The sequence below is a fragment of the Asparagus officinalis genome, chromosome 8, assembly GCF_001876935.1.
Source record: "Asparagus officinalis chromosome 8, Aspof.V1, whole genome shotgun sequence".
Taxonomy (NCBI): domain Eukaryota; kingdom Viridiplantae; phylum Streptophyta; class Magnoliopsida; order Asparagales; family Asparagaceae; genus Asparagus; species Asparagus officinalis.
In genome coordinates this window covers 127,247,289-127,259,755 of record NC_033801.1, presented here as the reverse complement: position 1 = coordinate 127,259,755, position 12,467 = coordinate 127,247,289, and the positions used below count along the sequence as shown (strand labels likewise).

The following is a 12,467-nucleotide window of genomic DNA, read 5'->3' as shown; positions in this document are numbered from 1 at the left end:
GGGGTGGAGAAGTTAGTTATAGGGGTGTTTTTTTCAGTATTGTATTATGTAGTTTTAATTTTTACCTTAAGAATGCTCTCTAGTTTGAAATGAATGGTGACTTTTTTATTTATATGTTATTTTTTTCCGTTTTTAAAGTTATAATAACATCCAACCAAAAGAATGACTGTATCCAAACACATCCTCATATTTCAATATGAACATATTTAGATCTTTCATATTCCGTTAAAGTGTAGAGTAAAGAATAAAGCTATTGCAAGTTATAGTTTGGCACTCTTGAAACGTACCCGATGACATTTGAAAAGTTATTATCTTTTGGGGGAGGTGTGCCAGAAGTTTTTCATGTGAACATCTATTTCTTCTAGAACCAAATATTTATGTAGATTTTTTAAAATAAAAGGAGATAATAGTGCTTGTTAGCAAAAAAAAAAAAAAAAAAAAAATCCCTTTTCCCCAAATTTTCAAATTAAAAGATCCCCACTTTTTGGATACCCACAAAAGCATAAGCAACCACCATTAAAGCTTTATTCCGAGTCATTTTCCATCCATTGAAATGTCTCCAACACTAATTTTTCCCTTTATTCCTTGCTATTTAACATCTCCGCTTCCCTATAAACTTTCCCAATTGTTTGCTTCCTTCAAAAAAATGGTCACAATCCGAGGATGGGTAAAATCTCTCTTTCTATTTATTCTCGTTATTTTCTTTTATCAATTTCATTAGAAATATCATCATCATCTAATCAAATTTAAACCTACATGTTCCCTGTGTTTTCAGTGGTGTACGAGAGCTTGTGATCCAACACGCCCGTGTTTTGCCCCAGGCTGCCCCAACTCCCGACAACCCTGCAACCCGAACCCATATTTCTTTCCGGGTTTCGGGCCTCGCCCGAGGTATAACCCGGGTCGGAACCCGTATTACAACCCGAACCCGCCTCCTTTCCGGGGCCATTTGGGCTTCAGGCCGCCACGCCCACCTCCACCACCGAATCCGATGGGCTCGTACCCGAATCAGAATGACCCGGATGGCGCACTTCGGATTGGAGTTGGTAACGTATCCAGTACTGATATCGAGATAGATATACGCGATAATTTGACGACCGGCGCGCGAAACCGGGTTAATATCGGGTCAGGAAACCGTGCTGCGCGATCCAATATGGGGTCGGTATCCAATAATCAAGCGGACGCGGATGATTTGGTGCTGGGTTCGGATAATTGGTCGAAGGGCGGGGATAATGACATACGGGTAACGAATAATGATTTTCGCGGGTTTGGGCTGGTTCGGGTCGGAAGTGGGAATTATGCCCGCGGGAGTAATCGGATCGTGGTTGACGCGTTGGGATCCGATAACAATACCGGCCCGCAGCAAGGGGGTCATCAGAGGAGACGGTGGTTGTTTTAATTTTCTTTTTTGACGAGATGTACTTAGTATGCAAGGGTTTGCTTGATATGTGTAGTGTTGTGCTTCCGAATTCTACAAATAATCACAAGTTGTTAGTATTTATACATTATATTCTTACTTAAATGATATACGGTGTGACGTTAAGCGGTGAGTTATATGTTTGTCTACTACCATATGGAGTTTTTTCAGTCTCATGTTGCTCTTTCAAAATGTATTTGTTCTTCTATTGAGCATTTAGTGCAAAGAAAGCCTCTCTTCATATGGCAATTGCTTGAGGCGGTGCAAAGGTCAGGATTGAATTTGAGTTACCAATGAGTCCACGTAATTGTATTATAAATTAAAAGGATTTTTGTTTTTTTTAAGTCTTGGAAAATACTGAAAGCCGAAGAGGGAATTATGATAGCCCGTTAACAAAACGGGGTTGACTGACATTTTAGAAGTTATGGGGGTACATCCCAAATTGCATAAAGTTAAGGGGGTTTCCTAAAATTTAGCCTATTTTTATCCACGAGGTTCTTACATTGTTCCCGCGGAGCACCAGAGTCCTTAAACCCACCCTCCCCAAAATCCCATTCCCCCTCTCTCCCTCTCTCGCTGTTCTATCTTCTACCTCCTCCGTCAATGGCGTCCATCAACTTCGGCTCTTTCTTCGACAACTGGTTCCCCAAACCCCCGAAATCCTCCTCCTCCTCCCCCAACTTCGCCTTCATCAACACCCGCAACCTCTTCACCAAAAGCCCTAACCCTAGACCCCCCAGCCTCTCCGCCTCCTCGACCGAATCCGAACCCGAGTCCCAGTCCCCATCCAAATACTCCCAAATGCTCGACCAGTTCTTCTGGGAGTGCGAAACCCGCCCCGATTTCCGCCACACCCCCGAAGTGGATCGAATCCTCAACCAAGATCCCTTCTTTGAGAACAAACCGAACCCGACCCCCGAAGAGATCGAAGAGAGCAAGCAGTGGTGGGAGGATTTCAACTCGTCCCCAGTAGTCCAGTTCCTTCGGAGGGCTGAGGAGGTGGCCGATAAGCTCAACGAGGTTGAGCTGAAGGAGAACGAGAGGCCGTACAGGAAAGAGGACTGGAAGCTGTGGAAGAAGCTGCCGCACGTGCCGGGGTTGGATGGGAGGCCGATGCCGAGGAAGGCGATTAAGACGAGGAGGCAGAGCGATGATAAGTTCTGGGACTTCGCGAGGCAGTTCTTTTTCGGGCTTTGGGGGTTCCGGCAGAGGCCGTACCCTCCCGGGAGGCCGATCGACGTTGCGCAGGCGATCGGGTACGAGAGGTTGGAGAAGCGGTACTATGATTGTGAGTTTGTGTTTTGATTGCTGCGTTTTAGTTATAATAATGGTAGGATTTTTGCGACAATTACTTACCACGATGTAGTTGCAATTCGTCCATCAAATTTCAGCCTAAGAATTGGATTTATAACGCGTACTAAGTTTTAGTTGAATACCCCAAAGTTTCACCCTATCCTAACTTTATTACATGGAAGTTCAAATTGACGTTAATTTCACAATTTGATACCCAAGACCCTACATATGTTCCTCACATTCCCTAAACTCATAAAGCTGAAGTTTGATAAGAAAATTTGCCTCTCATTCGCTTTTCTATGCTAAAGTTCTTGAACAAAGTTGACGTCAAAGTTTTTGCACTCTGGAGAATCAAATTGTTCAGATCAAACATCAAGATTGTTAAAATTGGGTGAAACTTTGGGGTATTAAAGTGTAAATAACCCTATGATGTATGATGCTAATATTAGGATTCGTTCAACAGTAACAATAACAAAGTCTTTATGTCAGTTTTTGGTGTTGGCTTGAATCCTATTCTTGCATTCAGTTTGTAGGTGCTAGCTCATCTGTTGAATAACTATTAAGATATCCTTTTTATTACTTTCTCACCCTGTTTTCTTAAGCGTCCTACTTTCGCCTTTAACTAATCTTATTAATTCTTATCTCTTGTGTATTTCGTGGCCTCTGTTCCACATGACCAAATTGGTAACCAGTTTGTTATGGATGAGTTGTCATTTCGACTTTTCCGAACGATACATTGAAAAGTTGTGGAATTTGATTGCTGCACTTCATTTTAAAGTTGGAAACTTGGAAATTTGCAATTGGCTATCATGATTTAATTGGGATTTCTTAATCAGATTTAAACTTGAGAATTGGAATTTTGATGTATGATATATGTAGAATCATTACCTGTATTGGATTTCTACTAACAAATCAGTAAACATTTTGTCATGGACTTATGGTTGTCGGTTGAGTTGTTATTTCTAACTGGACTAGGGTACACGGACTGGAATTTCGCTGAGTGAGATATGTCTGGATGTCAAACACGTGAAAATTTAGTTGGTTTTAATAAGATGGCTAGAATGCTCTAGTAGGTTTTATATCTATAGTTGAAGAGAGGTTAATACATGTGGTTTTCATGAAAGAGAACCATTATGGCTTTCTCGGATTTTGACGTTCGTTAATTGCAGACTTTTTGAGTTGCAAGTGAGGTTTATGTTGTAACTTCATCTAAAACAATCCCCAAGAAAAATCCAAAAAAACTGTTAACCCAAAACAGACACTCCCAACATAACTACAACTATAAATTGAAACTCTAAAACTGAACTAAACAACACCTACATGGGAAGCATCTGACTCTTTCATGCATACTCCACTTGGATCGGGGGGATATAGCTCAGTTGGTAGAGCTCAGCTCTTGCAACTGGGTCGTCTCGTAATAATTAATCTATTTATCTTTCCATCTTTATCATTCTTTCTACTTTTAATTGCCATCTGTTGGTTCTGCAGTTATCATGAGAAGTGGTGGCTGGTATTACAAGGATCGATTAGGTCGTACAAGAGGGCCTCTGGAATTAATTACTCTAAAGACAGCTTGGGCTGGTGGAATAATTGACACAAATACTTTCATATGGGGCGAAGACATGGATGAATGGGCGCCTATTGGAATGGTTTATGGCCTGGAGAAAGCAATTGCTACATGGGAAGGTTTGATTACTCTTAGCTATTTGCAAATAAAATTTTTCTGCATATATATGCTTGATTTGCATTAACCATTCAGTTGTATTTATTGGTTCTACAGTCAGACTAGGTGCTGCTGCTACAGCTTGCCTTCACAAACTGCAGAAGGGCATACCTCCATGGACTCCTGTGAAGGGACTTGAGAAGAAAACCTATCAGCAATTACAAGATGAAGCTATTGAGAGCAAAAAGCGTGACATGGCTGTACTTGCAGCAAATGATGGTATCTGGCCGGGCATGAGAACTCCTAGCCATGCACTGTTTCTTTGGGCCAGTGGTTCTGAGCTTACTACTATTCTGGAGAAAGATCATATGCCAAACAAATATATTTCCAAAGAGCTAAGGTCCTCCATTTCAAATTTTTTGCTTTCTCAAATTTTTGTTCAAAATTTTGCTTTCACTTTCTGTATCTTTTTAATTAGTTCTCTAGTAGATTGAACTGAGAATGTTTCTAACTGAAATGCTCCGAGTTATATTCAGATTGTTAGATTTGAAGATTTTATTTTATTTTCTTAAATGTCTGATTCTTCTTTCAATTTGTGTTACTTCTCAAACTTCTGTTCATAATAGTATTTGCGGCTTCTCTTTATATTGATTTTTTTAAATGATGTCTGCTTAAGTCATACGCTTAAGAATTTTTCTTCATGTGCATGTGGTTGACTTTCAAATGTCGTATTTGTTTGGGGTCCTCTATCCTCTTTTATTTTTAATTCCATGTGAAGTTTCGTTTGTGCCTTTTAATCATCATTCCTTAATTTCCATGAATAAGTTTTTGTTAGATTACCTGCATGAATGTATGTATGATCATAAAGCATGAAATTTGATTAATTGTCAGAATGTTGAATTTCTTTGTACAGTATAGCTTCAGTTGTTTCTGCACAAACATGTAGAAGGTTATTCAATTCTCTACGCATAACCAAATGGTTATTTCCACTTTTTTAATTATAATGGGTGAGAACACACTGATTTGTTGTCTCTTTTGATTAATGATCTGGATGGTACAGTTGAAACTCCTTCATAGGAAGTTTACACTTTTAGTGGATATCTCTATGATTTATTTATTTATTTATTTATTATTTATTTATTTGCCTGGTAAATTACTTAAAACATTTATAAAATGTTACTTACGAGAAACATGGTTACTTTGCAATTGATTACTGACACAAAGGGCATTTTTGCTTCATCTGGCAGGTATCGACTTGCAAAAGTCATCCCTGGTTTAAGACCATGGGAGGTTCTAAGTATAGAACAAGCTATGGATCAAATAACATATGATGGGGAGTGGTATCGTGAGCCTTTAGGTTCTTACACTACTGGTCCTCCATATATCAGAGACTGGAACAGGGATGTCAAGGTATATTCTCCTTTCTACACTAGTAATTCATTGGCATTATATCTGGTCTTGATTTTCATTTCATTTATAAAAAAAGTATATACTATTACTGGCTGATGCTCTCTTGTACATCTGATATACTTTTTAGTTTACAACAGTTCTCATAATTCAGTTACATTTACAATAGAAAAGATATGTTTCGGCCTTGCACACTAAACAGTAAACAGTTGTAAAATTATCCAAATAATTAGACAAGGTCACTATACAACCCTCTGACTTGAGTAAGTCTGGTTTCTGGACAAGAATTAAAGATCCTTCTAGGCCTCACAATTTATCCTTGAAATAAATACTTGTCTCCTTGAAATAAATACTTGTCTACTGAAAGTTCACATTGCCATATAAAGATATCCATAGTCATAATGGTCAAGGAAAATTCTTCACTTGTTCCGTCATAACTGTTCATCCCGCAATCAACCTGCTATGTTCTGTATGATAAGTAATTTCAATTACACTTTGCAATCGTCTCAAATGGCACAGGAGTTTTGATATTATTATATTTCTTCTCATAAAGCAAAGTAACTATTAACAGTATATACAAATTGTTTATGCAGAGGATGTTTAGAATCTTTCACAACCTGAGCTATAGAGTGTACAACAAGTTAGATAGGACAATTCCTGGTTTCAGTAAAGTGATGGAGAAAGTGCGAGCTGATACAGCTGCAAAGGATGCAAGGCGCAAGGAGAGGAGGGCTGCACAGAAAAAGGCTGAGGCTGAGGCTGCTCTCTTTGGCCGCAGAGTGTCACCTGATCCGTAGAAAAGGTACAAATCTTTAAGGGGGGAAAAAAATCCTTAGGCCATGATTATTTTGATTTTAATGTTTTTATTACAGGACAGAATATGCAAATCCTCTTCCAGTATCAGGTAGTAAACAAATCTCTCTCTCTCTCTCCTAAAATGAATGTTCTTCACTAGTTACTTTCTGTCGTGTTCTTTCATAACATTTTGCTTCACATTTTTTTTGACAGTATTTCTTCCACTTGTGTCGAGCATTGGGCATCGATCTACAAGATTTATCAGAGAATGCAGTTGCTCGACGATTTTTGCAGATTCTACATGTAGTTCCTTATGTTATGAAAATGGATGGATGCTGATCGATGCATCCAGTGTTGAATTTCCAGGCTCACATGTTGTTCTGTTGGGAAATTTGTTGTAATTCGAACGTTGGTCATTTTGTCAACCATGGATATCATGTTTTGCAAAATGCAAGCTGATCTACATGAAAGAAAATTCCTGTACCTCAAATGATACTGCTTGTTTGGGTTGTTCCTCTACATCTAATTCATTCACAAAACACTTTGTTTGAGTTGTTCCCAAATGTCACCTTGCTATATTATCTTATGAGTATTTGATGCATTTGGATTATGGGATGGAGAAGTGGGTATCAGTCAACTGACAATTGAGTAACCATCAGATTCTTAGTAATGGATACCAGTTTTGATGAAAAGGCCGAAATCCTCAGGAAGTTTGTATTGGAAGCTAATATCGCCCCCTCGAGGCTGAAAAGTATCAATAGGGTCATCTCTGTAACAGTTAGCATATGCATTGGCTGCAGTGGATGAAAATCATAGGGACGATACTCAAGCCAGTGAGTTTTGGAAGTGATGCTGTTAGCTTAAACTGAGATTTATTACAGCAAAAAACTGAGATTTTCAAGCCAGTGAGTTTTGGAAGTGATGCTGTTAGCTTAAACTGAGATTTATTACAGCAAAAAACTGAGATTTATTGCAGCGAAAGATCAACTAGAACCGTCCATCACTCAGATATGTTATCTTCTTTCCATTCTAGACTTGCAATAGAAATCACTCACCTGTCACAAGCGATATTGCGATAGTCTTTGCAATAACTGGCTTACGAGTTGCTACACATCGATATGAACTAAGCATGTCGATGGGAATTCAGTACAACGTAGCCGCCCATGAGTCCGTTGATGCCACATTAGTGTCTTTCGCATATCTCCGTATGAGCTCAATAGCTCAATAAGTTATCAAGAATACAAGACATTGGTATAATTGCATGCATAATAATAGGCAAAAGGGATCTTTGGATGAGCTCAATAGCTCAATTTAACTTTTTTTTTTGTTAAATGACACAACACATTCAATTTGTTGCATACATACTGGCAGGCAAAAGGGTACCAAGCAGTTAGTTTCTATTTGATCCAGATCCAGAAACCTCTTATATGCATCCCTTGCTCTTCAAATTTTCAACAGAGTCCTCAATGATTTCCTCCAAGGGGATAAATCTCATACCCAAGTAGATCAATTTCTTTGATGGATCTTTCACCCTCATTAGACCAGGTTCAGTATCCTCTGGGAATCCGCATTGCGAAAAAATTGCAACACGGTATTATCAAAAGTTTTAAAGGAGAAAATTTGTGCGTTTGCTAATCACCATGGTTTGAGTTCATACTGAGGTATTTGTAATCCGGGTAAAGTTCTGCAACTTTGTTAGGTAAGTCACCAAAATGTGCAATGGCTTCATAACAAGTATGCCTCCCCGATGCCGATGAATTCTCATAGACTAGAATGCGAACCATCGCAACGTCTTTGACATGAACATACCCCATGAACAAGTCCTCATACGCCTCGGTGCAGCCTGTTACCATGTCATCGGCAAGGATCAGTCTTTTTATTTATTGAAATAACAGCTCCAATATACCACATTACACTTACAATAAGGACAGTTTAGGATAGAGCATAAGAGCAGAGATATATTCAGCTACGAAGAGTCTGAGTCCTATTTTCATTTCATGTCACAAAAAAACTCATATAACCACTAAATCTTATCCAATCAAAACCTTGTCACCCCGGTTCCAAAATGTAATAACTTGGAACATGACTCGGTCGACAATGCAACCCTTCAGCCACATTCACGCGTCTAGATCATCCTGTATACAAATATAAAGCTAAAACTACACCATAGAGAATGTAACTATGGCCACAACGAAAAATGGATAGGTGAAGAAATCTCTAAAATTCACGAGGTTCTATGACAAGTCCACAACTATCCAAATGGGTCTAGTTTAATAGCGGGTCCGAACTGGGTCGGGTTTGAGGAGTTATAGACTAATTTTGGGTTACTTACAGATAGACCTCTCTAGTATCATCGTTTTGAATTTACTATCCTCTAGTTTTATTGTTGTAGATATACCTCTTTTTCTTGTTCCTTTTTTCCCCTTTCTTTCTTCTTTTTACCCTCAACGGGTCTATTTGCCAAAAAAAAACAATTTTCTCTTTCTCTGAGGATAAAAGAGTTAAAAAAAAATCATTAAGGGGTCTACTGCAACAAATAAAACTAGATGGGTAGGAAGTCCAAAACGGAGACACTAAAAGGGTCACAATTAAACCCTATCTTTTTACAGATTTTAGTAAGACGTGTTTGTACATTATATATGCATTAATTCCTTTGGAAGAAAATATATGTATTTAGGTACTCTTTATCCTTCTGAACACATATTTGTACAAAAATATGCTGTGGTGCTGTCCAATAGTCCTACTTCATCAAGGAATGGTCATGTCGTGATGTTTGCATCACGCTGTATCCATTTCCTGTTATATACTTGAGTTGAAGAAATTTTCAAAATCGTCTCAACTGAATTTTTTTTAAAGAAATCGACTCCATTCACTTTTAAATTATAGAAATCGTCCCATTTTGAGTTAATTACGGTACTAATTAGCAGCCGCAAACCTTCCCCGCTCCTTGACCCCATTTGTAATTAGGCTACTAATTAGTCGGGGTTGCCCGCAATTAACTCAAAGTGGGTCGATTTCTAATTAAAAGTGAATGGGGGTTTATTTCTTAAAAAAATTATGTTGAGATGATTTTGAAAATTTCTTCTATTTGAGTTAATTAATAGCACCTTGAGCTATTACGTACCCAAACAAATCAATTATTACTGATCTCCTCCTGTACACGAATATGCATACTTCACCATAAGATGGTTGTGTATAAGATTACGCATTCCACTGACAATCTCCTGGGATCTTATAGGAGCCATTTCATACTACTCTCAACTTCTCCTACTGTAATTCGAGAGAAAAAGATGAGTTTCCCTGAAGCCAAAAAACAACATTTAAACAAATTCTTTTCTAACCCACCCTCCCCTAGTCTAATGGGGTGTTTGGTTTAATTTCTACAAATTATAGGAAATATTTCCCACCCAAAATATGATTTCCTTGTATTTCTTAAAAAAATTATAGAAAAATGTTTGAGAAGTCAAAAAGTAACAATTTTCTTTTTTTTACTTTGCTTATTTGGTTTAAAACAAGAAAATGACTCATAATTTTGTAGAAAATAGCAAGATTTTCTATAATTTATAGAAATTGAAGCCAACATCTCCTAAATTTATAAAAAAGTGTCAACTTTATAGAAAAGTGTCAATGTGGTGTTAGATTTCTGGGTGATTTTTTGCCCATTTTGAAAGGAAATTGATTTCTGTAAATTTTGGTAATTTTTTTGTACTTTACAGAAAATATTTCTGTAATTTTTTTTGAACCAAACACAATTTACGGAAATCTACGAAATTTTTTTAATTACATTAAATATTTTGAGAAAATTTTTCTATAAATTTGTGCAACCAAACACCCCCTAGTTGTAACCTCGTTCAAAATAAAACTAGGTCAAGACTAGTCTTGGCCCACTACTTTAACATCCTCGTCTACATCCCCTAAGATTTTCTGTTAAGTTTGTAAATGTGCTTAACAACCAGGTAAAATGGATCTAAATGTATCAAGTGCTAAAGACGCCACACAAATTTAACAGAAAATCTAACGAAATTTGGACCAGATTTTAAAGTGAAATGAGATTGAAACTTTGGGGATGAGAGTGTTAAAAAGAAATACCTTGGGGCGTTATAGTGAAAAAAATCTGCATTCAAAGTTTCGGGTATCAATGTGTTAACAAAATGCTTGAGTAAACTTCCAAGTGAAAATAAAACCAAAAAGAATTTCCCATGAAAAAAATTGAAATAAAAAATCGCACCCCATTCTTCCTACAGTAATCTGTAATCCTCATCAGCCGGTCAGCCCCACACTCTTCTTCCCTAGCGACATCAGCAGGCCAATCAGGGCCCGGAAAAATGGCGGCGACCGATGACGTCACCACGACTCTCTTGGCACCGGCGTCCTTCGCTGCTCGGAGAACGCTGACGGTGCCCTTGGGATCGTCAAACCGGTCAACGCTGCAGGGGGCGCCACGTGGACTTCGCCGGCGGCGCCGTCAAGGGCTTCGTCTCGCCATCGTCGCCTGAGGTTAAGAGACGAAATTACGGAATTGTCCTCCACGTAAGAAATGTATAAAATTGCAGAAAAGCCCTAGACATTTTCTTTATTGCGCTTATATCTTCCTATATAATTTGCCAGCTAAATAGAAAAGAGCTTTGCTACAGTGATCCAAAGTATGAGACCAACATGGGGACAGGTAAGATGTCCACCTCCTATTGCATAATGAGCTGACCATCATTAACGATGATCAGCTCATTATGCAATAGGAGGGAGACACCTTACCTGTCCCTCTTTTGGTCTCATATTTTAAGTCTTAATGGAATTTTTCAATAGAAAAGGAGATGTGAAAATGGCATTTGACGAGACATCTTCACAACCCCACTCGTCATCGGTTAAATAATGAAAGCTTTTGTCTTAATATAACTGGTGCTAAGTATCACTTATATACCTTATAGTTCCACTCAACGCACTTATATACCTTACTCGTTTTTTGCGGCATTTATAGACCCTAAGTCATCTGAAATTGACACTTTACTATCATCAGTTGTGTAGATGTGAGAGTTTTTATCCGAATGTTATCACTTATATACCTTTTAGTTCCACTCAACGCACTTATATACCTTACTCGTTTTTTGCGGCATTTATAGACCCTAAGTCATCTGAAATTGACACTTTACTATCATCAGTTGTGTAGATGTGAGAGTTTTTATCCGAATGTTATCACTTATATACCTTTTAGTTCCACTCAACGCACTTATATACCTTACTCGTTTTTTGCGGCATTTATAGACCCTAAGTCATCTGAAATTGACACTTTACTATCATCAGTTGTGTAGATGTGAGAGTTTTTATCCGAATGTTATCACTTATATACCTTTTAGTTCCACTCAACGCACTTATATACCTTACTCGTTTTTTGCGGCATTTATAGACCCTAAGTCATCTGAAATTGACACTTTACTATCATCAGTTGTGTAGATGTGAGAGTTTTTATCCGAATGTTATCACTTATATACCTTTTAGTTCCACTCAACGCACTTATATACCTTACTCGTTTTTTGCGGCATTTATAGACCCTAAGTCATCTGAAATTGACACTTTACTATCATCAGTTGTGTAGATGTGAGAGTTTTTATCCGAATGTTCTAATACGACACTCGCATGCTAATTGATTCTTAAGTATTATATGAGAATTCTCACATGCTAATTGATTCTTAAGTATTATATGAGAATATTTCAATGAAAATTTTCACGTTTGCACAATAGAGGCTAGCAAAGTGCCAACTTAAAAAACTTGGGGTATATAAATGCTGCGAAAAACAAGTTCGCGTATATAAGCGTAAAGTGAGTGAAACTATAAGGCATTTAAGCGCTATTTAGCCCGTAACGGGTGACTGTAATATCATGCATTTCTGGTTTAAA

At 37.9% G+C, this 12,467-nt stretch overlaps 2 protein-coding genes and 1 long non-coding RNA gene across 5 annotated transcripts; 2 read left to right on the top strand and 1 right to left on the bottom strand.

The window, feature by feature from the left end:
- LOC109820692 lies at positions 534–1,508 on the top strand. The gene is made up of 2 exons (XM_020386882.1): positions 534–667; positions 776–1,508. The coding sequence occupies exons 1-2, from the start codon at positions 554–556 to the stop codon at positions 1,397–1,399; spliced, it is 738 nt and encodes a 245-aa protein (XP_020242471.1). The 5' UTR covers positions 534–553; the 3' UTR covers positions 1,400–1,508.
- LOC109819788 (protein TIC 56, chloroplastic) lies at positions 1,936–7,126 on the top strand. 3 transcript variants are annotated; one of them, XM_020385703.1, is made up of 7 exons: positions 1,936–2,705; positions 4,199–4,396; positions 4,491–4,773; positions 5,621–5,783; positions 6,374–6,582; positions 6,658–6,684; positions 6,789–7,126. In XM_020385703.1, exons 1-5 carry the CDS (start codon positions 2,021–2,023, stop codon positions 6,575–6,577), a joined length of 1,533 nt encoding a protein of 510 aa, XP_020241292.1. In that variant the 5' UTR covers positions 1,936–2,020; the 3' UTR covers positions 6,578–6,582; positions 6,658–6,684; positions 6,789–7,126. The 3 variants fall into 3 exon arrangements, with proteins under 3 accessions (XP_020241292.1, XP_020241290.1, XP_020241291.1); XM_020385701.1 differs by having other exon boundaries at positions 6,653–6,684; XM_020385702.1 differs by lacking the exon at positions 6,658–6,684.
- LOC109822342 lies at positions 7,815–10,975 on the bottom strand. Its single transcript, XR_002242098.1, has 2 exons — positions 10,804–10,975; positions 7,815–8,418 (listed from the first exon to the last, which is right to left on the bottom strand). It is a non-coding gene; the product is annotated as an uncharacterized LOC109822342 (long non-coding RNA).